This window comes from Octopus sinensis, linkage group LG7 (genome assembly GCF_006345805.1).
Source record: "Octopus sinensis linkage group LG7, ASM634580v1, whole genome shotgun sequence".
In the NCBI taxonomy this organism is placed as follows: domain Eukaryota; kingdom Metazoa; phylum Mollusca; class Cephalopoda; order Octopoda; family Octopodidae; genus Octopus; species Octopus sinensis.
Genome location: NC_043003.1, coordinates 30,423,522 through 30,448,213, shown reverse-complemented (window position 1 = coordinate 30,448,213; position 24,692 = coordinate 30,423,522). Strand labels below are relative to the sequence as shown.

The following is a 24,692-nucleotide window of genomic DNA, read 5'->3' as shown; positions in this document are numbered from 1 at the left end:
AATTTTTACTAGCCATAAGGGATTTCTCATTAGAAGTTTCATCTTCCTTTTTCTCTAAATCGTCATGTAAACTTTAGGCTTAAAAAAAAGTACTATCGTGTTTGTTGGCACATTACGCTGATTATAATCCTCGTTCTATACTCAAGATCTAAGCATTACTTTAGATCTATGAAAAATAAAGGTCAGACAATTAATGGAGTAACTTCTTGAGCACTTGACTGTTTTCTGTCCGTTGTTACATATTGTTTCCTCTGTAAACGTAGCAAGATTCAACAAAGAGAGGTATACAAGACGGCGGATGCCTCTGTAGCGTACCTTTAGTGAAATTAATCCTCTATCTCTCTGACATATACAAAACAAATACGGACGTAGCAGATAACAGCCAACCTTGGGCCCTGTTGTGTCCACTATTCTGATTGGTTGGTATTGGCGCAATTTGTTTCTTGCTGTATTACGCGCCACTGTGCAACCCAGCCAATCGCAACCGAAAGACGCGGGCCGCCAGCCAGGAAGTGCTGGAGGGCATCTTCTTGTTCCAGCGCCCCGTTTCTCCCGAACAACATGGCAAAATGCTCGCGAAAGGCCTTGCACATCTCTTCTTGTCCTTGGATCTCCTGTCCATGCTCGTCTACCACAGACCCTATCGTGACCTACGGTAAGTTTCGCAATCCAATAGGGACTTGTTTAACTTCCAATAGCCAGTTTCCTGTCTACGAACATTATCTATATCCAGCCTTCACGTCACTAATTTGTGATCCGTGTAGGGTACATAGGTAAACTGTGGACAGCTTAAACTAGACTTATCTCTAGCATTAACTATTATTCTGTCTATATAAGACCTGATAGATCAGTCGTTATTAGACCAAGTCCACATTGGAACGCTCGGGTTATCAAGTCTGTATCGATCTGCCACCCTAAATCGCTTCAGCAGGTCGACGAGGCGTGAGTTACACTTCCTAACATTCGAGCCTACGCTATCCAGTCGTGCATCCAGAATAGCGTTAAGATCACCTAGCAAAACTAGTGTCTTCGATGTCACAAGAAAGTTCTCCAGGCGTCGATAGAACTCATCCTGTTTGTGTGGCATGCCAGACGCGTTGGTGCCAACGAACCTGAAGGCCTTACCAGTTTTGGCTAGCTGCTGTCATCCACAGTTGGGGTATATCTCCGCTTGATCTACATAAGGAATTCCGCAGTGTTAGATGAGATAATAATAATTGATATATATATATATATATATATATATATATATATATATATATATATATATATATATATATATATATATAAGTGTGTGTGTGTATGTATATAAAACATGCACATACATACACACAAATATGTATTCATATATAGGCAATGACGGTATGTCCAATAGCATACAAAATTTATTTATTTATTAAAGTTATCCCCACTTCCAGGGGATGTATCATAATTACCAATAATATCCAGTCATTTTGGGAGAATATTTTACCACAAATATTACACTGTAGCACACCTTTTTCTTTTGTGTGAGTATGTATGTAGGAAGACAATTCAATATTTGTATAAAAAGATTTATTCTATATATCATATTGATATTGTTTCACTTCTGTGTGGTTTTATGCCGAGTTGAATTCGCAATTGAAAATGCTTCACTGCAAATATGACAAGTAGTATGGCTTTTCTCTTGAAAATATGCGTCGTTCTGAACTACAAGTGTGGGAAAGATGTTTTACCTCAGAAATCAGTTGATATACTTTTTACCTTTGTGAATGCATTTGTGTTGAAATAAAGTACTACTTGGAGAGAATGTTATTGTTTTTCTCCTGTGTGAATACAATTCTAGTGAAAAGATCCCAATTCAATATCTCTAGAAAATATTTTACCATAGATCTATGGTATGGTCTTTCCAACGTGTGGCTACGAATACGGTAAGATTTCAGCAATTCTAGCAAACATTTTATCAGATATTCCAGTGGTATGGCTTTTATGTTAACATCACACTTCTACCATAGAATGTTTTACAACAGACATCACAGATGTGACTGGATAATTTGAGAAACGCCAAATTACAACTCGCAGACGATAAATCTGGAAAATAAAAATAAATAAATCTCTATTGATTAGAGGTAAGTTTTTACCACACAATCCAATGTCACTTCCGGTATGTCAACCCCCACACCTCAATAAATATGTAAACATTGCAGTTATATTATTTCTAATAAACTTATGAGATTTTTCATTAACCAGAAGACAATAGAGATATTTTGTAAGAAAAGTTGAAAGTTCTGCTCATCAATTTCAAGTCTCACTATTCGGTACGTTTCTCTTTAATTTATCTTAAAACTAAGTAGTTATGTAAGTATCATTTATATATAATTTACACGTTTTTTTATACAAAATCTCTATTATATATTTACATTCATACTTCATCTACACCAACCTTGCTCCCTTCAAGATCCTGTTTTTTCTTATCTCTTCATTATTACTTTATTTCATTCTTTCACGTTTTTCTAATTCTTTTAAAGTTCGTAAGTTAATCTAGTTTTCAGAAAATGTATTTTATTTTAAAATAATACATAAGGGGTTGACTCTCATATATTATATCTTATCCAGGGCATTTTTGTTGCTAACATTGCCAACAATGTTTACATTACGTTTCGTAAATAACAGGTATATTATGTCAAAGAGAAATACATTGCTCCAGTTAGATGGTTAACTCCATTTTTCTAGCGGTCCAGTAACTGAGATATTCTTGATGTTACTGAGACATTCAGATGTCTCAAATTTGTAGTAGATAGTTTCAGAAAACTTTATCTTTCCAATATTTTATAAATGATTTTGTAGTGTGAATATATGTTTAGAAAAGCTGCATGTATCTTATTATAAGCATTCTTTCAGAGAAGAAGAATAAATTTAGGAACTGTATATTTATTACATAAAACATAGTTTATTCACTAGTTGTCGATGAAACATAATGAAAATGTAGAAACTTATTGAATGAAATAATCTATGCAAGAAAGTTCAGTAATGTAGAAATAACAGCTAAATAGTGGTTTTTAGTAATGTGGCATAGAGAAATAGATAGACATGGCAACGACGTGATTGGTTCTGAGTCTGATCGACAAAGAAGCAAAGAGCAGGGTATGCAAACTGTTTTTATTAATAGAACGCTAGACATCCTAGAAACTTCCAAGAGAAACACGAAGCTTTTTGAATAATTAAGAATTACTTCTCATAAAGGGAGATTACTCTATAACACTTCTTGCAAGATTATATCATTCAACTATTTTAGCTACAGACAACAAACTATTACAATTTCAATGAAAGTAGTGTTTCTTGTTTTGATAAATAAAAAGATTGAAACTCTATTGTACACTGCACATCTCATCCTTTAAAATACTAAACATCACTAACTTATTAACAATTAAAGATAATTTTAAATATTTAATTCTTCAAACTATAATCAGTCATTTCTATCTAATAATTATTAAGATAAAAAGAGAACATCACTTTTCTTATTTCAACAATGTTTTTGGAAGTATTGCTGTGATCATACAATACTTTGCTCCTTTAATTTTGTCAGATTTGAAATATATGGTGTTCATTTGTGATATAATGGACTTTAACAACAATTTGATGAATTTAGACCATGTCAATCCTAATTAAATATGCTATTGACACAACTTAAAGGATGATTTGAAGATAAACATTTATTTATTTATTTAGTCCTTTTCATCATAGATTCTGTGTATACAATGGCTGATGATGAGAAATATCATTCTTATCTTTATAAAAATATCTGAATTAATTGCAGAGATTGATGTCATAGTGACCAGTGGTCATTTTTCGATGTCTTCATTATCCATTTCCTCCCATATATTTATACTGCCACAGTGTCTTCTCTGTAAATATATTATGCTTCTTCTAACTTTCAATATCTGCACTCAAATATCCTCTCTCCATATTATGTTAACATTTCGTTATCCCTAATGTCTTATGTTGTGTTTCTAATTTCAGGATACCTGATGGCATTGAGATAAGAATATATCACTGAAAGATTAGAGAATCAAATTTTGAAGACTAGAAATATATTCATCAAGCTAATGTCAGCCTTCAGTTTAATGGATGTAAAATATTTCCTTGGAGTTGGCATTATTTGTGAAAGTACACAAATGTTTATTGGAAAATATTTCTTAGTAGATGAGACATCATCAGACTTTGGTAAAGGCCATCAGAGTGGGAAAGTAAATATAGATATAGATATATTTCTATTATGAATATACAAAGAAAACAGTAAATTTAAAGAGAAAGTCATGGAGGAGAAATTATGTGATAACCTGGTTATGAGTAGAACAGAAACTGAAACTATTGATATATTTGATCAGATACAGGAAAATACAGAAGAGAAATCACTCTGTTGTGACATCTGTGGGAAGTTATTTACAGTAGAAAATAGTTTAAATCAGCATAAATTAATTCACTCAGTGTTAAAGCAATACCATTGTGAGGTTTGTGGTAAAATATTCACTACAAGCAATGTATTATTGCACCATATACGTATTCATACTGAAGAGAGGCCATACCACTGTGACAGCTGTGGTAAAACATTCTCTCAAAGGGGTCATTTATCTGAACACAGGCGAATTCACACTGGAGAAAAAACTTACCATTGTGATATATGTGGTGAAACATTTTCTAGAAATTCACATTTCTCTCAACACAAGCACACTCATACTGGTGAGAAACCATATCACTGTGATATTTGTGGCAAAACATTCTCTCAAAAGGGCCATTTATCTCGTCATACATATATTCACACAGGAGAAAGACCATATCAGTGTGATACCTGTGGTAAAACATTTTGTCAGAGAGGTTATTTATCTGAACATAAGTGTATTCACACAGGGGAGAAACCTTATGGTTGTGATGTTTGTGGTGAAAAATTTTCTAGAAGTTCTCATTTGTACCGACACAAATGTATTCACACAGGAGAGAAACCATATCAGTGTGATAGCTGTGGTAAAACATTCTCTGAAAGTGGTCATTTATCTCAACACAAATATATTCATACTGGAGAGAGGCCATACCCCTGTGCTATCTGTGGCAAAACATTTGCTAGAAGTAGTAATTTATATTCCCATAAACGCATCCACTCAGGAGGGAAACCATATGATTGCAACATCTGTGGCAAAACGTTCTCCCAAACTGGCTGCTTATCTTCTCACAAACGTATCCATATCGGAGAGAAACCATATCACTGTGATATCTGTGGTGAGACATTTTCTAGAATTGGCCATTTGTCTTGCCACAGACATATTCACACAGGAGAGAAACCATACCACTGTGATATCTGTGGTAAAACATTTTCTCAAAGAGGTCATTTATCATGCCATAAATATATTCATACAAGAGAAAAACCATACCATTGTGATATATGTGGTAAAGCATTTTCCAAAAGTGTTAATTTATCTTCCCACAAACGCATCCACACAGGCGAAAAACCATACTGCTGTGATATCTGTGGTAAAACAATTTTTCAAAGATCTAATTTGTCTTCACATAGACATACTCACTCAAAGAAGAAACCCCATCAATGATATTCTTTTGGTCATTTAACTGTAGCCATGCTGGAGCACTGCCTTTAGTTGAGAAAATCGATCCCAGGACTTATTCTATTGGTTTCTTTTGCCAAACTGCTAGGTTATAGGGACGTAAACACACCGGCATTGGTTGTCAAGCGATGTTGAGGGGACAGACACAGATACACACACATATATATATACAACAGGCTTCTTTCATTTTCCATCTAACAAATCCACTCACAAGGCTTTGGTCGGCCTGAGGCTATAGTAGAAGACACTTGTCCAAGGTGTCATGCAGTGGGACTGAACCTGAAACCATGAGGTTGGTAAGCCAGCTACTTACGACACAGCTATTCCTGTGTCTATATTTAAAAGACCATTTTTTTTAAATGGTGATTTCTGTATAGCATTACAACAAACATGTTTACTCAGGTGCATATTTATTGAAGTAAAGCACTTCCTGCAAATACTGAATTATTACACCATGTATGTATGTCTGATAAAATCTGTACTACTTGATTTATTTGTATTATATCATATTTTAACAGAAAATGCACACACATATATTTGACAGACAGATATACATACATACATATGTATGTACGTCTGTTCACCAAATTCACTTACAAGGATTTGGTTAGATTGGGGCTATAGTTGAGGACACTTGTCCAATGTGCCACCCTGTGTGACTGAGTCTGAAACCATGTGGTTGGGAAGCAAAACCTCTTAACCGCACAGCCATAGGTGAAACTGATCCATGATATACTTCTGTGATATATTTTATATTCTAGATGTGATAATAGATTTTTTCTATGTGTAAAGATGTTAAACTCATGCCACTAAATAATATTCAAGCCACAATTGATGAACTACTAGCACATAACAATAGCTTCTTTACACTATTTAGGTAAACTGTTACTAAATATGAGAAAATATATAGAATTGTTCAATATCCATTCTTAATGAAATAAAAGCATAGAATATTTTCATGACATGTATGTCTTCAAATGTTCTTAATAACTTTTATCTGGAAGTATTGTGGTCAGTAATATAGTTTTCTGTTGTTTCATATGCTTCATATAATAATGTATCTCTACTGTCGGTAAACAGATTTCAATAGTTTAGCTACTTTTTAACAAATTATCATTATCGTTGTTTTAATATCCAATTTTCCATGGATCAGATGGAATTTGTTCTGGTAGATTTCCTAGTCTGTTGCCTTCCCATCATTACCCCTCACTTGTTTCTAAACAAGGTAATATTTCCCCATGGCTAAACATGTTTACACAGAAAATTGGAAGCACATGGCATTGCTTGTAAGATGGTGATGCTTGTTCATGACTATCACCCAATGTCAAGACAAGGAGATACATATATGTACAGGGTGTTTTGGCTAATTTGACGATTTTTACAAATCTTTTTTCAGGAACAGCTTGATGTATTGATGAACAGATAATGACATTGGAGAGCATAAAGATTAAAGGTGTAGTTGAAAAAAAGGCAGCTGACATGGAGGATTGGAAACCATATGAATATCGGTAAAAACTTACATGTATCATGATGATTCATACCTGGTATCAAAATGCTGACACCACAACTGCTGCTCAGTGCTCTGTGAACACTGTAAAGGTTGTAAGACTTGACATGTACATCATAAAACCAAGTTCCCTCAAACCGTGCTGGTCTTTGGGTGTGTCTACAGTGAGGATGACATCATGCCATTCCAAATCTTTTAAAGGCTACTGTGTGAAGCTGCTGAAAGGCAATATGTGTGGCAGCAGCAGATCCTTTATACCTCTGAAAAGAGTCCGAGATAACTGTTGGGATATTTTTATAACTTCACAAGCCCCGATTTCTGGCCTTTTAATTCCCCCAATGGTAATCCCATGGATTAGTATGTGTAGGGTATGGTTGAGAAAGACAACAGCCACTCTGCCTGCAAGACCAAGGCCAAGCTGGTGTCCAAAGTGAAGGAGGTGTTTGAAGATCTTTCCAGGAACACTGAAGAATGTGTGTACCAGGTTTCAGAACCATCTTCAGGAAGGCTACTTTGAGTAAACTGTTATCTCCCAGCCATAATCGACTTGATATATTTTTTATTTTTTTAAATATTTTATTTTAGGATGCAATATTGTGTTTTCTTTTCCTTTTATGCAAACTGTCTAATTTAGCCTGAACACCTTATGTGTGTGTGTAGGATGCAGTGACTAAACTGTCATTTAAATTATACGAAAATGAAAGAGATATATTTACCCAAATTACATTAAAATATCTTGAAATATTAAAGAGTAAATTTAGTCAATAAAATCGCCATTGGCTTCAACCACAGCCTCCTGACGACTTCAGAATCTCCTGCAACTTTTCTGGGCGGTCTCCTTGTTTAAGTTGGTGAATGCTGCCGTAATCCTTGCCTTCAGTCAATTTTTGGTGTTAAAAGAGTTTTATTGGTCTCACTCAACTGTGCTCCACACAGAACAATCAAGGGGGTTGCAGTCTGGGGAGTTAGGTGGCCAGATGTTAGGGGTGATCTGGTGCAGAGTCCTGTTGTTAAACATAGGGTCCTCCAGCAGCCACCCTCTTGATCCAGGGCAGCACTACTTCCTCCAAACACTTGATGTAGGCCTGTGTGTTGAGTGTGTGGCCGTGTAGGAAGATGAATGGAGACATAATGTTGCCGTCACTAGTGATCATTCCAAGCACCATGATGTCGACTGGATGTTTGATTTTTATCGCTCTTGGTACATATCCTCAGACTGATGCCCAAACACTCTGAAATGTTCGTATTGGAGCTTCCAGTGCAAATATCAAGCAGTACAGCATATTGTTTCCATATTTCTAGCAGAGTGAATTGTGTCATGGTGCCCAAATGACCCTACTATACTGTATAGTCGACAAAACCAAAAACAGACAATGCGCATGCAGAAAATTAGAAATATAAAATGGTGACAATATACCCATCACAACCTGTATATATCACAGCAACACCATTTAATCCCTTACCCCTCCGAGTTTTTTGTTTTTTGACTTTGTTGAAGTGTATTTATTTGCAAAACAACTAGAAGCAGATATATAAGAGGAGTCAGTATTTCAAGTTGTTTAAATTTTTTCAAAGAGAAAGAAAGCCTGTTTACCAGCAGTTTTTGTTTGTGTAACTGATGGGGGCACCATTGATGGTAGGTTGTTATGGCGTTATCAGTTTAATGAGAAATCGTACCTGGTGTGTTTACGGTGCATTGTGTAATCCACAGACAACACCTGGTTGCAAACAAACCTAAGTGATAAAATCAAGGTACATGCTCTCAATTCCTGACTGTTTCAACAACTCTGCACTGAGAATCATTATGATTTTGAACATCTGTTCTCTCACAATTTTGATGACTGCCAAAGGGAAACTGTGCGGGACATTTATACTCTGTTCTTGAAACAGCTATTGAATACTTTGAAGACTCTAATTCTTTTCTCTGTGATGAACTAAGAAATATCAAGCATGATATTGCTTACATGGTAGATATATTCACAATGTTCAGTGAAGTTAATTTGCAAATGCAAGGATATGGGTTTAACCATATCAAGGTAAAAACCAGTCCTCTCCATGTTTCTGTTCAAGTTACAGTTATTCAAATGTAACAAACTGTCATGAGTTCTTCTGAACTGGAGGAGGAAAATCACATAACAAAAGATGACCATATGTCTGATAGATTTCAGAATTTTTTTTTCTTAAAATACCAGGCTGGCTATTGAATCCATTTCTCAATATCAGTAATGAGGAAATGGGAACAATGGAGGAAGAACTGGTTTTACTCCAGAATGACTTTTAGCTGGGGTCAAAGTTAAAAAATAATCATATCAAGATTTTTGTTAGGAAAAACTTCCTGATGCTTTCTTGCACTATGAAACAAAGTGAAGATGTACTTCTCAATATTATATTTAGTAGAGCAAGGCTTCAGTGCAGTCATCCAACTTTTTTCTAAGCACAGAATCAGAAATTATTGAATGCAAGAATCTAAGATTACTTCTTAGTACTTATCAGCCTGATGTTGAAAAGCTGATATCCTTGCCTCAAGCACATCCATCCCATAGAAAATATGAAAACAATGTAGTTACAGGTGAAATGTCAGTTTACTGTTTCATATAATAAAAAAGCAAAATAAATGGATTTACATAGTTTTATTTGCAAAATACAGTTATTTTGAATTTGCATCAGAAAGAGATTATGTTTGCTTGTTGGAGGTAGTGCTAGGGATGTGACCTGGGAGTCCAAAAAAGTGTGGGAAACTACTGCTTTATAGGAATTACAATACACTTCTTTAAGAGTCACTTGCATCAGCCCAATAGGTCATTCTGTCACTGACACCCAGAGAACATCACAACACTTTGATACTAAAATTGATGAATAAGGAGAAACCACCAACATTACATGGACACTATAAAATAAGGCTCCTGTGTTTAAGAATAAATAGAAATATTGTGATTACTGTCTTATAGAGAAACTTAATACTTGCCTTTTTATACAATCTAAAGCAAAAGATGTGTAGCGAAATGTGATGTTGATGGATCAATGTAAGATGTCAGGTGTAAATGACACTGGTGTGATGGAACGGCATCAAAGGAAAATAATGAAGAAAGAAATCAAATCATAGATCACAATAGTTGTATTTCAGTGTGAAGCCAACACTATATGTACTCTTTAAATTTCAATTCGGCAAATTATTTTTAGTTCAAAAGACATGTAACTATTTTTCTTTGTGTAAAAGCAAATTCATTCATCTGCAATCTTCAGACAATTGAATTCTGTTGATGAGGTGAAACAGCTAAAAAATCTCTATAGTTGTCCCCCACTTGTCTATAAGCAAACACCAAACTCAGAATGGATAGCATTTCTAAGATTTTCATTGTAAAATCTCTTTCATTGAGTGAATAGTTGGTACATACAGAGAGAAGAAAGTCACAACACTCAAAAGACAGTGGAAAGTGGAGTTTAATGATACAGTCACTCACAATGGATAGCAACTCATCTAGCCTATTAGCTAGGATTCTTCCCAATTGCAAAACCTACACATGCAGACATTTCGCATCTTTCAGCTTACCAACACAAAAGAAAATGTAATCATAACCTACTTCAATTAGCTGGCTTTCTCAAAAATCAAATCTCAAAAAGGGCAGCAATATCGATCTTGTATTGGTCAAGCTTTGGGACAACAAAAGTAGTATGGCACTCATATTTCCATGACCCAATTAGAATTTGAACAAACGTAGACATGGCCTATGCTTATATATGTTTCTACAGAAGTTCCCTCCTTTGAAGTGAACAGTTGTCCTGATAAACTGACCAGCATGTGGGGCAGGAGGGATTAGAAAAGGTGTCCCAAACACCTTTTCTATTCACCTCCTGGTAACTAGACGAGCAGTGCCCTCCTTATATAAGATTGCTCAGTCACAAGGGATTCTACTGAATGCTAGGATGATGGAAACAACACTAAAATAAATTCTTTGTTGCATAATATGCAAGTTTGACTTGCAACATGTCGAGTCTGTATAACTGTCACTATGCATGCATTGCAGGACTTTGAGAGACCAAAATGTCAGAAACTGGTTATTTTCTTTTCACCATGAAATATTTCGATATTGGTTAATAGTAATTATGCAATGTATAATTACAGCAATATTTAACAGTGGTTGTATCCAATCAGAATTTTAGTCACTGACACTTGTACATTATGAATACTCCTCTGTACATAGTGATAAGGAGATGTAAAATGATGAGAGAAAACATCTGGATCACTCAACTGAAGAATTGTAAATTAAGAATAATGGGATTTCATTCAGCTTTTGATACATTCAATGCTATATATATTCTCTCTCATATTGGTCATACATCAGACCCAATATATAGAATAAATCGTCAGTTGACATATTTTGACAGTATCATATATTCTAAAGTGTATTGTGTAAATTTTTAATAATCATCGAAACATTACCATCCTCGCTCAACAAATATATCTGTTCCATCCATCATGAAGACTCTCTTCCACCTTGCAAGCTACAAGGTGACTCCACTAGTGCTACCCTGTTCACTGTGTAAAGTGGCTCATGTAAGAAAGGGTATCTAGTAGTAGAAATCAAACAAAAGTTGAGAGATTGGAGCAAGATTTGGTCCTCCACCCCATTGGCTCTTGTCAAATCATCCAACCCATAGCACAGAAAACAGATGTAAAATAGACATATAAACAGTGAATGTGTGTGGTTCTGACTGCAATGAAGATGACTGAGACCCGACTAATTATTATAACCTGAAGTTTTAGTTACTAACTCTATTGAGTTAGTAACTAACTTCGAGTGTTAGGAAGGACATCCAGCTGTATAATTTATGCCAAAGTAGACACTGGAATGCAATACCATCCTCAGATTCATTGGATCCTATCAACTTGTCCAACCTATGCCAGCATAGAAGATGGACCATAAAAATTTATGAAGCAATAACTACATATTTCTTGTACAGAATTAATAATGTTTTCTTTAATTTCATAGCTAGTGTAACGTTTTATGATTCAACATTGCCAACAATACCAGTGGATGTGATATAAATATGAGGGGAAGTAAAAAAATTTATCTGCACTTTTGCCAAAACCGTATTTGGATTAGCCACAGTCTTTGGTACTCACATTCTAAAATATCGAATTCTTGTGGTTACATATACCCAAGGTTTGACCTTGATCACTCCAGTTTCTTTCTTGTATTACAGAGTAAACATGGTTGCTCCACTCGCAGTATGCACTAAGGAGGAATAGATCAGTGATCTGATTTCTCTAGTCTGAAGGTGTGTCGGGCTGAAATTCATTGCAGGCTTTCAGAACAATGCGGGGATAGTGCTCTACTGCATAGAAGTGTATACAACTGGATCAAGAAGTTTAATGGATCCATTATTTTGAGCTAGAATCCAGAGAGCAAAGTATGAAGTGGAAACAACCAGAAATTGCTAGTGAGAAAGAAATTCAAGATTCAACCATTCACAGAAAAAGTGATGGTAGTCACTTTTTGGGATGCAAAAGGGATACTAGAACATACTTGGAAAAGGGGGGTATATAGTCATCAGTGTAGGCAACAACAAAATACTGGCCAACAAACTGAAACCAGTATTTCAAAACAAATGCCAAGGTCTATTGTCAAAGCAAGTGTTATTGTTGCATGATAATGCACGCCACACAGTGGAACACCCTGCATAGTCCTGGTCTCACCCACTTTCAACTATTACTTTTCTGGACTGCTCAAACATCCATTACAAGGTTGTTGATCTGCTAGACAAAGAAGTAAAGGAAGAAGTGCATAAATGGCTGCACGACCAGCTGAAAATCTCCAATGGAATAAATAAGCTTCTGGACCACTGAAAGAAGAGCAATGAAAATCAAACAGACTATGTTGATAAATGATATAATTGTTCAACTGCTTTTGTGTAAATGAATTACAAAGGCAAAAGTACGTATAACTTTACACTTGTACTTGGGATAGATAAAAAACAGTTACTGAGGAGTTTGATCCAGCTGTTGCCAATGTAATTGATGTAGTTGTCATGGTAGAAATAGTTTAAATTGAGTGAATCATTGCTGTTTCAAGTTGTCTGTAATGCATCATTTTTCACTGCATCATCTTGTCTATCAGCTAGCAGCTTCCTTAGTTCTGATCAAATTACCCCCTCTGAAATTTTTCTTGCCTACAACAACTAGCTGTATCTCCCGCTTCTCATCTCACCTTTTATATATCAATAGGCACAGGAGTGGCTGTGTGGTAAGTAGCTTGCTTACCAACCAAATAGTTCTAGGTTCAGTCCCATGGCGTGGCAACTTGGGCAAGTGTCTTCTACTAAAACCTTGTGAGTAGATTTGGTAGATGGAAACTGAAAGAAGCCTGTCGTATATATGTGTGTGTGTGTATATATATATTTTCTACTCTAGGCACAAGGCCTGAAATTTTGGGGTGATGGGGCCAATTGATTAGATCAACCCCAGTATGCAACTGGTACTTAATTTATTGACCCCAAAAGGATGAAAGGCAAAGCAAACCTCAGCGGAATTTAAACGCAATATATATATATATATGTATGTGTGTGTATATGTTTGTGTCTGCATTTGTCCCCCCAACATCGCTTGACAACCAATGCTGCTATCTGTGTCCCCGTAACTTAGCGATTCGGCAAGAGACCAATGGAATAAGTACTAGGTCGATTTGCTCGACTAAGGGTGGTGCTCCAGCATGGCTGCAGTCAAATGACTGAAACAAGTAAAAGAGTAAAAGTATCAAGCAGTAACTACCAATCTCCATACATTCAAGGATGATGGTGGATTACTTCAATTTGTCATACACATTACCAAGTAGACATTATCCATTCATATTAGGTGACTATACAAAAAGTTAATCATTCTTCTTGCCTTCTTCATGTTAAGTTCAAATATGTTAATGGTAACCATTCACACATAATTTCTTCATGATTACTTTAGAAATGTTCTAGAACACAACTGGATCTATTATCAGATCCTGTGATAAAATATTAATTTTGAACGTTGATATTCTAGTTCAAATAATTTGTGTTAATAACAAAAAGAAGCAAGATCAACATCAGAAAATATATAGGAAGAAACATAAATATACAAACAAACACTACATATATACCCAACTTTTATCAATGATTTTAATTTCAGAGTCTTCACTGACTTTATGCTGGTACTGAATGTGTGTAACAATAAACATCTCAAGTATGTTAACAATTAAAGATTACTGTGTAATAAAACTAAGCAACTATACAGGTATGTAATAAGTAACAGGTAAAACCAACAACATAAGTTATATAAACTGTCTTACAACAAAATAGGATCAAGAAGATAACTATAAATTTGGCAGTAATTTCTGTAATACTGATAGGTTTTTCAGCAATGTGAATGCTGATACTGGATAAATTGTTAACTGGAAGCAATTACAATACCATCTACAGGAATAATAAATCAAGATAGAGTTACCTCATAATTAATTATAATGAATTTATTGACATCATTTTAATAAGTTAGAGGTAGGTTTTCTCCTAATGTAATGTCTATGTTATACTACCTCTACTTTACTACAAACCAGTGACATGATTATCAAGCCAACACGCAGTGGAAATGTTCATTATACTGAAAGGGCTTTGATTATGTTATAATTGCATATATCTTCATTTGATACTTTATTACAGGTAACTATAAATATTCTGATATCACATTTATTTAATGAAATAAACAGTTATGTTATCTTGAAGTACTTGAGTTTTCAGTCTCATTAGTAAGTTTTCAACCTGCACATGTACAATTTACGTCACCTCTTTATAATGTATACATAACATCTACAGATGTCATCACAATGACCTACTGTCCATAGTTCTTCATACACAGCCATACACCAACTACAGTCTTGAATCCATAAGAACATATTAACAGTGCCACTGTATTTGATGGTAAGGAGAATGAACTCCATACATCCTGAGATGTGGTTTGCACAATTTCACCAACTGCTTCTATGACATAGCTGACTCCAATGTTACTCAATAACTACATTAATATTATATGGTGTTTGTTATCCTTATACTTCATCTGATTGTTGGATGTCAGGCAGTTATGGCAGAACAAAAACAGATAACCATTCCATTCCCTCTCACACCAATCTTACACTGACATTACAGTGTAACTTATTCACTCCTTGACGTCGTCTATCCATATATCTCTTGGTCTGTCACATGCTTCCGATTATTATTATTTTTAACACTGTAAGCCATCTCTTATGCATTTAAACTATTCACATTCCATGATGGTAAACACTAAAAATACATTGGTCTTTATCATTTTTAATATAATGGGATATTTTATGCTCAATCCATAACATATGTCAAAATATTTGCAAAAAAATATTTTGACAAACTTTGAAAAATAGTAATAAAAACACTAATGATGATGATGGTGGTGGTAACTTTGCTGTATTAAAATCCATAACCTGATGTACATAAAATTCATTTATTATTCCCACCCATGGCAGTATGAAAGGTGGACATTAAACGATGATGATGATTATAAAATGTTACTTGTAGAAAATATTTTTACTCTTGATAGCAAAGAGCTGTAGTTTATCTCCCATATGGATATGTTTGTATTAAATTAAATAATGACTTCATGAAAATATTTCATATGATACTATAGTAGTTAACCATTATCCAGTGTGAGTTTATACCAAGAAGAATAAATATTTTTGAGAGAATATTTTACGACAAATATCAGTGCTATGATGGTTGTTCTCCTGTGTGAATTCGTATGTGGGAAGACAAACGAACCATTGTAGAAAATGCTTCATCACAGATATCACAGTGGTATGGTTTCTTTCCAATGTGAATCCGTTTGTGTCGAGTTAAATTCCGAGTTGTAGAAAATGTTTTACCACAAATGTCACAATGGTATGGTCTCTCTCCTGTGTGAATAGGTTTGTGTTGAGATAAGGAACTACTTCGAGTGAATGTTTTACCACAAATATCACAGTGGAATGGTTTTTCTCCAGTGTGAGTACGTTTGTGGGTAGACAAGTGACCACTTGTATTAAATTTTTTATCACAGACATCACACTGGTATGGTCTCTCTCCAGTGTGAATACGTTTGTGTTTAGATAAACTACTACTCTGAGCAAATGTTGTACCACAGATATCACAGTGGTATGGTCTTTCTCCTGTGTGAATATGTTTGTGGCAAGACAAATCAGCATTTCTAGCAAACTTTTTCCCACAAATATGACACTGGTATGGTCTTTCTCCTGTATGAATTAGTTTATGGTTAGACAAATTAGCACTTCTAGAAAATGTTTCACCACAGATTTCACAATGGTGTCGTCTTTCTCCTGTGTGGATATATTTATGGGAAGACAATTGTCCACTTCTAGAATATGTTTTGCCACAGATGTCACAACGGTGTGGTCGTTCTCCTTTTTGTATACATGAATGAGAACACAAGAGACCCTTTGTAGAAAATGTTGCATCACAGATATAACACTGATATAGTTTTTCTCTTGTGTGGACATGTTTGTGGTGAGTTAACAAATTGTTGTTGGAGAATTGTTTACCACAAATTCCACACTGGTATGGCTTGGAGGATGAGTGAGTTAATTTATGTTGAATTAAAATCTTTTTTGGTGACAATATCTTCCCACATACATCACTAGGGTGAGATTTCTCTTCTGTATTTTCCTGTATCTGAGAAGATGAATCAATAACTTCAGCTTGTATTTTGTCATCCATAACTTTGTTTTAATCTATATTTTGCACGTTCACAGGCTTTATTAAAGATGATATCTTGGCTGTTATGAAATAACTTGAAGATATAACTATATCTTCTGATATAATATAGTAATAACTACAGGATTGTTAATCTATATAAATTTAATGAGATACCCAGTTATTAAAGTCATTACACATAGGACAATTAAAACTTTGAGGTAAATCTCCCTAGTTTAATTTGTACACATTTTCCAGTTTAAGAATTTCTTTGGGAACTTTTGAAAATAATCTCAATTGCAGGGAAATATTTCACATCCATTCATCCAAAGAATTGTGGAAACAGGCTGATATCAGCTTGAAGTTATTTTTAAACTTCAAAAAGTTTATAAATATGTTAATGCTGTTCAATGAAATATCTTCAATTTAATGTCATTTGATAATAACCTGAAACAGAAAGATAATATATGACGTAAAGGACAATGAAGTGTTAGAACAGACAAAAATGGAATATATTTAGAGAGAAAGATGTTGAAGAAATGGATAATGAGGATGATGGGTATGCACATTCAAAATAAGACAGTACTTGCAGATAACTCACATTCTGTAGAACATCATCAACTATTCTAAGCATGCACAAGTCAGATGGAATTTGTTGAGGCAAATGCTCTTTCTGTAAAAACCCTCACCTGTTTCCACACAAGTCAATATTTCTTCGTGGCCTGACATGTTTTCATGGAAGATTGGAAACAAAGGGCACCATTAGTATGACGGTGGCACTAACACACACTCGAAGAACTTTTTTTAGTTTCTCTCAACAAAATCCACTCACAAGGCTTTGGTCAGCCTGGGACTATAGAAGACACGGTGAGACTGAACCTGAAACCAAAGAAACACATCTACACTATAACAAATACAAAGTAGAGTGCTTCATTCGGCTCAAACCTTGGTTTTTAAATTAGGAAAAGTTATTGAATATGATATATGTTGTGGTAGCTACTTGGTATCCCCTACTGTAGTTGTACTAAAACCAAGTGGAAATGTATGCATTGTGCTGCTTATAAAGCAGATACTAACCACAAGGACTATGTCCTATTCCACATATTTGTAGAAGTGTCATAAAAAGAATAGCGATTCAATACCACAAAAGACAAACTTTGTGATACCAGCTGCAAACACTGTTAGAAACGAGACTGAAACTTTGGCTAACGCAGACCAAATCATGTCTCAACTTGAACTATTTGATAAGGGGAGGAGGTGGCAAAGTAGTAACGGTACCCAGTTAGCGGTAGTGACTCGCCTTGTATAAGAAGCACTTGCGATAGAGACGCAGAACAAATGCATTAACAGAATCAAACATATAGAAAAAGTATACTATGAAGATATTAGTTTTATAACAAAGTGCGAAACCATTGTCTATAAATACTGTATATTGCAAGGCATCTTCATATTGTGGAATATATATTTGGCGTAGTTGCACGTGACTGAGTTTATTTAAAGTTGCTATTTATTCCATAATAAACTCTGCATGACGCAAGGCTATATTTTCTAAAGGGCAACACTAATAAGAAGCAAGAGTAAATAATATGTATCGAAATGATAAAGGAGGAGTGGGTGAAAAAAATTAGGATATTTCCTGCAAACTAGATTGACTCCAAATTTTTAATGAAGGGAGGTCGAAGAAGCGTAAATACGAAAAGAGAATAGAAAAATATGATTGTTCAGGGAGTAGAAATGGTGCAGTATTAGAAATGAATATAAAAGAGAAATTTTGTATACAAGAAATAAGCGAAATCCATATAAATAATACTTGCATAACAATGAAATAATGAGAGATGGACTGAAGTAGTGAGGCTTGAATATTAAGGAGGACAGATTGATGAGAACTTTCAACAACTTCTTACAGGATATCTCTATTGTCGTCTTCTGGTTAATGTACAATTCCTCAATTCAATTAGAGTTAATTAGATATTACTAACAGTGTAAATATGTTCAACGAGGGAATAATATATCTAAAAGGTTTATAGATTCAAAGAGGGCGATATACCGGAAGTGGCATTGTTCGTATTGAAAAATCTCGCCTCTAATCATTGGAGAGCATTTTACGATTTATTTAGGAGAGGTAAACTGTACGAGACATGGAAGGCCAATAATTCTCGTTGATAAAAGAGTAATGTATTGGATGAAAGACCAGTACTAAATACTAAAGATAGTAAAATAGGTAATTGTTCAGTTTGGTGTGATTAAAAAAGTAAATAAAAATTGAAGGGGAGATAAGTAGTAAAAGAATTTTAAAAAAATCAATCTTAGAGGAATCGTGGACTATCACTCAATTAGGAAATGTCGGAGACAACATTTATCCGTGGTTGGCACGGGGTCGACTAATTATAAATATGTACACCTGTGAAAATTGTAATTCATCATGTGACCTTACTACACCTGGTGACGTTACTGATGGAAAATTATGGCACGGCTAGCGTTGTAAAAAGAGCTATTATGGGTACTTCATCGGACCAAGCCCCACCCTATCACTTATGAACCAGTAATTAAAAAAAAAAAAATTCGGATTCACATGTTTTCGACATCGTAGAGGGACTTCCTCCCATGCCACACTCCTCATTTTCTTGCAAATTACTATTATTATCATTATTCTATGTTTGTACAAGTTGGCTCCAAGTCTCACCCAGAGACCTCAAGAGACAACAGGTTGGAAGTTCACGTTGTTGTTATGCCTAGTGTGCCATATATTTGGGGTTTTTTTGGTGTTGTACTAGTGAATGTCTAATAAATAAATTTTTTTTAAAAAGTTTGTTTTAAACCTTTAGATTACATAGAGAGTATTTTGCGTAGGATATGAGCAGTTCCCATGAGCACTATCTTTTGAATTTCTGCCATTTTGGGGTTTCCTGGTATCTTAGTTAGGTAGTAACCAGCCCCTTTCGCTGTCATTCCCAGGGCACCTATGACAACAGGTATTGTTTTAGTCTTCAGGTTCCACATTTTGCTGATTTCTATTTCAAGATCTTTATATTTGCTCAGTTTCTGGTAGGTCTTGACAGATACGTTTATATCGATTGGGACAGTCATATCAATGAGGAGACATGTTCTTTGTCTGAAGTCTTTCAATATGATGTCTGGCCTGTTTGCATCTATCTTTCTGTCAGTTTGAATGGTGAAGTTCCAGAGGAGTGAGATGTGGTCATTTTCAAGCAATGGAGGTGGATTGTGTTCCCACCAGTTTTTTTCCTGGGGCAAATCCAGGTTTTTGCAAATTACCCAGTGAATATATCATGCAGCTCTATCATGCTTGTTGAGGTACTCTATAGGCGCTAGAAGACTGCACTTGGAGACAACATGATCAATGGTTTCATTTTGTTGTCGACATACACGACATGTTGGGCTACTGCCGTTCTTTAATATGTTGGCCTGGTAGTTTCTTGTTGGTAGGCATTGATCTTGAGCTGCTATGATAAACCCTTCTGTTTCAGATTTTAAGCCAGAGGCCATTAGCCGCCGTCGTCGTCGTCATCGTCATCATCATCATCATTATTATTATTATTATTATTATTATTATTTCCCAAAAACCCACGTTTTCGGATACGGAGATTCCTGAAAATCGCAAACAATCGGAATTTTGAAATTTTTTGTCTCCCACCCCAATTTCTTCGTTTTTCACTTTTTTCCGTAGCCCTAACCCACTAACCCGAAGTAGAAAAATTTTTGGAAATTTGTTTCAGAATCATAATCTTCGTATTTTTTCGCATATTTTGACAAAAAAAAAAAAAAAGTGAAAAAAAAATTTTACAAATATTTTAGGAAATTTTTTTCAGAAGAAAATTTCTGAAAACTGAAGAATTTAGGTGGGGTGTAATTTCGAAATGCCGATTTTTGACAGATTGGTATTCTCCGTAGCCGAAAACGGGGGTTTGTGTAGAAAAAAAAAATTAAAAAGGGGGGATTGGGGTGGGTGTTGACATAAGGAAGTCTTGCCATCGGAGATAACAATTTCGCAAAAAAATTTTTTTTTAATTTTGATTACCATCCCCATCAACCCACCCAATTTATTTGCTCTGTTTACAGTTGATAAGACGAGCTGTCACGCACAAAATGACAGCTTGCAAATCCTCTTTCCTGATAGGATGAAAATTATCAAATTTTAAACCTCTGTAACTTTTTAAAAACGTTTTTATTGGAAAAAGTGAAACAACTTCGGGCGATGTTACGGTACAAGTACCGGTGTACTTCCAGAAGTACTAAACTGCAGCATGAAGATTCAAAAAAAATTTTTTTTTAATTTTGATTACCATCCCCATCAACCCACCCAATTTATTTGCTCTGTTTACAGTTGATAAGACGAGCTGTCACGCACAAAATGACAGCTTGCAAATCCTCTTTCCTGATAGGATGAAAATTATCAAATTTTAAACCTCTGTAACTTTTTAAAAACGTTTTTATTGGAAAAAGTGAAACAACTTCGGGCGATGTTACGGTACAAGTACCGGTGTACTTCCAGAAGTACTAAACTGCAGCATGAAGATTCAAAAAAAATTTTTTTTAAATTGGCTTAACCCCTCCCCAACAAGGTCATTTTACTGTAGGCTTCAACAGGAAAATCGGTTACTGGTGACAAGCCAACAACTTGGGGTCAGAATTTAGTTGCGTCGTATGAAATGGTTCACTGCGTTAACTTATGAGGCTCCTGTCAACGACCAAGTCTCTTCAATGTAAACTTATAGTAACCAAATTTCCCCCACGTAGAAATAAAACATTTCTATGAAGTAAAGGGTTACTTTACGTCTGGTTAAAAATAAACTCCTTTGATCAGGTCTGCACGACCAGGGCAGTCTTGGGACTGGGAACTGTTCAGCTGAAGTTAAAAACGAGAGTTTAGTTGGGTCTTTGGAGAAACTGAAAACAAGGAGCAAACACAGACCTTGTACAACTTCGGTCAAGAGATATCTTCCACCGAGCTGTTAGAAATAGCAGCCGAATTTTTTAAAAAGTCAAACTGAACAATGCAGTATTGGATTTACAACAAAGCGGGATGGCCACGACCAAAATGTCTAATAATTTAGGGCTGGTCAGGGGTTAAATTCCAGTTGAAAGAGAAGGAACATAGCTGAATGGTTAACAAAGTTTGCCGGAGCTATTCAGAGTAAACACAGGTGAATTGTCGCCTGTAGTGGTCTACTTTGAAAAAAAAAATGTTTGACTGTCCTTAAGGTTGTTTTGCTTTTTTTTTCAATGCTTCTAATTGTTTTGTAATAAAAAAAAAACGCAATTGTCTTTAAAATAATATACACCGAATATCGTTGAAAAATATTTCCTAAGCTTCAGTAGGGGCTCGCTATTAACTTAGTTTTTGCAATGTTGCGCCAATCAGCTCATTTGCATACGCATGTCGCTGTAGGATCGACTACCTACGACTGGCTTGCGCGTGTGCGCAAACCGGGTCCAATCAACGCGACTAGTACATAAAAGATATCCATTTCCCTCTAAGTTATGAGGGGGAAAATCGGATCTTGTGAATTTTCCGAAAGTCCTCTCCCCACCACTCGATTCGTTGGCATAAATTTCTGTTTTCACATTCGTTTAATACACATTATTTTAAGTCCCAAATTTTGGCGCAACCGTAGCACTTTTAAAGGAGAGGGCTAATCGACGCTGAAGTAAATCGTAGAATTAACTCCCTTCGCAGGAAATTACAGTGAGTGAGCTCCCTTCATTGTAACCAATTATCGCGTGCGCGTTTGGACGCTTCTAGATTTTGAGCTACTGGAAAACTCCAGCGTTCTCCTTATAGAAGCAGCTCGCAAACCCAGAGATTTCTTTTAGCCATTCTCCGTTTTGAGCCAGTCATGTCGTTGCTGTGTCGTATTCTTTTCTTCTGTTATTATATTTCTATTTTTTTCTGTAAAGACTATCCAATTTCATACAACCAATTTTCATACTTAATATTAAAATAATTAAGCTTTGTAATTCAAGGAAAATTAAATGTTCTAATGCAGCAATCCATAGATTTATTGCCTCCTTCTTTTGTACAAGAAATTTTGTTACTTTTCCACACACAGCCAGAACTCAAATAGTAACGATCTATATCTTTCCATCCAACTACAATATCCCACGATACTTGAATCTTTTACTTGTTTCAGTCATTAGCCTGCTGGGGCACCTCCTTGAAGAATTTTCTGTCCAATGTATCGATCCCAGTACTTATTTTATTTAAAGCCTGGTACTTATTCTATCGGTCTCTTTTGCTAAGTTATGAGGACATAAATACCACCATCGGTTGTCAAGCGTTGGTGATGGACACACACACATATGACGGGCTTCTTTCAGTTTCCGCCAACAAAATTCACTCGCAAGGCTTTGGTCGGCCCGGGGCTTTAGCAGAAGACACTTTTCCAAGGTGTCATGGTGCCACGCAATGGGACAAAACCCGAAATTGTGTGGTTGGGAAGCAATCTTCTTAGCACACAGCCAAGCCTGCGCCTATTAGTATTTTGTTTTTACCGAACCGGAGGAACGAAAATTGCAAAGCAGTTTTTTAACGCTCTAACAATCCTGCCAACTTATTGCCTGTGCATAGAATAAGGCTTCATTTAGTTACACCGGGTGAACTGCTTCGTCTGTCTTTACGTTCTGAGATCAAATTCCGCCAAGGTTGACTTTGCTTTTCATCATTTCGGGGTCGATAAATTAAGTACCAATTGCGTACTGGGGTCGATCCAATCAACTGGCCCCTCCACCAAAATTTCGGGCCTTGTTCCTAGAGCAGCAGATAATATAATATTGTTCAATGATCTAATAGCTGGCAGCAGTAACTGTGGACATTGAGTGATTTCAGTGTTCTATTTAGATGCATAAATCTATAACTTTTTTGTCTTTTGCTTCAATCATTAGCCTGTGGCTATGCCTTGAATTGTTAGTCGAATGAATCGACTCCATAACTTTTTTTTAAGCCTGGTACTTAACCTATCAGAGTCTTTTGCTGAACCACTAGCTTACGAGAACCTGAACACACCTACAAGGGATTGGGTGAGGGGAGACGAACACAGGCACAATTTCTGCGGCCACATCATCCCTAATATCTGTCCACTTAACTTCCCAGACTGCATTCCCCTTAATTATTGTGTGGGGCGCAGTTGAGCAAGAGACCAACAAAATTCTTTGTAACACCAAAGATGAACTGAAGGCAAGAACTATGGTAGCATTCACCAACTTAAAAAGACCATCCAGAAGAGTTGCAGAAGATTCCAAAGTCGTCTAAAGAACATGGTTGAAGCCAATGGCAGTTTTATTAAATAAATTTACTCTTTAACATTTCAATTTAATTTTGGAAAATATATGTTAAAATCAGATGCCACTTTTATTTTCATTTTTGCATAATTTAAATGACAATTTATCCATTGCACCCTGTATATATGTATATGTATATATATATATAATATATATATATATATATATATATATATATATACACACACATACATGGGTGTGTGTTAGATTCTTTGTTTAGACACTATGTAATAGTTGTAAACAAGCATCAGTCATAAAAGTGGTGTCCATTTCCATTCCTCCATGAAAATACGTCTGGCCATGCAGATATGTTACCTTACTCACAAAACAGGGAAAGTCACCTGATATACAGAATCTGCCTTAACAAATTACATGTAATTCAAGTGAGCATGGAGAAGTGGACATTGATGATGATGAAACAACACTTTGTAAGCAAATGGCAATAATGAGGCTAATTTTTCTTGCATTATTCACAATATCAAGTGGCCTTATTGGGACAATATCAATGGTAACCTCCCCATACATAGCTTAATTACCCAGTCAATATTGAACCTATT

At 35.4% G+C, this 24,692-nt stretch overlaps 3 protein-coding genes across 7 annotated transcripts in view; 2 read left to right on the top strand and 1 right to left on the bottom strand.

Annotated features, from left to right (window-relative positions):
• The window catches only part of LOC115214080 (zinc finger protein 62 homolog), a 433,795-nt gene that overhangs the window by 188,115 nt on the left and 220,988 nt on the right, over nucleotides 1-24,692 (top strand). The gene's annotated exons all lie outside the window — the stretch shown is intronic.
• Nucleotides 136-23,094, top strand: LOC115213870 (zinc finger protein OZF-like). Of its 4 annotated transcripts, XR_004999833.1 has the most exons (3): nucleotides 1,924-2,337; nucleotides 4,000-5,656; nucleotides 23,058-23,094. XR_004999833.1 is itself a non-coding variant. In XM_036504350.1 (2 exons), the coding sequence occupies exon 2, from the start codon at nucleotides 4,296-4,298 to the stop codon at nucleotides 5,577-5,579; it is 1,284 nt and encodes a 427-aa protein (XP_036360243.1). In that variant the 5' UTR covers nucleotides 136-655; nucleotides 4,000-4,295; the 3' UTR covers nucleotides 5,580-5,715. The 4 variants fall into 4 exon arrangements, 3 of the variants coding, with proteins under 3 accessions (XP_036360243.1, XP_036360242.1, XP_029638679.1); XM_036504350.1 differs by lacking the exons at nucleotides 1,924-2,337; nucleotides 23,058-23,094 and adding an exon at nucleotides 136-655 and having other exon boundaries at nucleotides 4,000-5,715; XM_036504349.1 differs by lacking the exon at nucleotides 23,058-23,094 and having other exon boundaries at nucleotides 1,924-2,297; nucleotides 4,000-5,715.
• Nucleotides 14,578-18,947, bottom strand: LOC115213876 (zinc finger protein 678-like). Of its 2 annotated transcripts, none has more exons than XM_029782826.2 (2): nucleotides 18,741-18,947; nucleotides 14,578-17,283 (listed from the first exon to the last, which is right to left on the bottom strand). In XM_029782826.2, the coding sequence occupies exon 2, from the start codon at nucleotides 16,858-16,860 to the stop codon at nucleotides 15,859-15,861; it is 1,002 nt and encodes a 333-aa protein (XP_029638686.1). In that variant the 5' UTR covers nucleotides 16,861-17,283; nucleotides 18,741-18,947; the 3' UTR covers nucleotides 14,578-15,858. The 2 variants fall into 2 exon arrangements, with proteins under 2 accessions (XP_029638686.1, XP_036360260.1); XM_036504367.1 differs by lacking the exon at nucleotides 18,741-18,947 and adding an exon at nucleotides 17,526-18,610.

Bases quoted from the DNA above. Each gene is read 5' to 3' on its own strand.
- LOC115213870 (XM_036504350.1), top strand. From the start codon at position 4,296: ATGGAGGAGAAATTATGTGATAACCTGGTTATGAGTAGAACAGAAACT.
- LOC115213876 (XM_029782826.2), bottom strand. From the start codon at position 16,860: ATGGATGACAAAATACAAGCTGAAGTTATTGATTCATCTTCTCAGATA.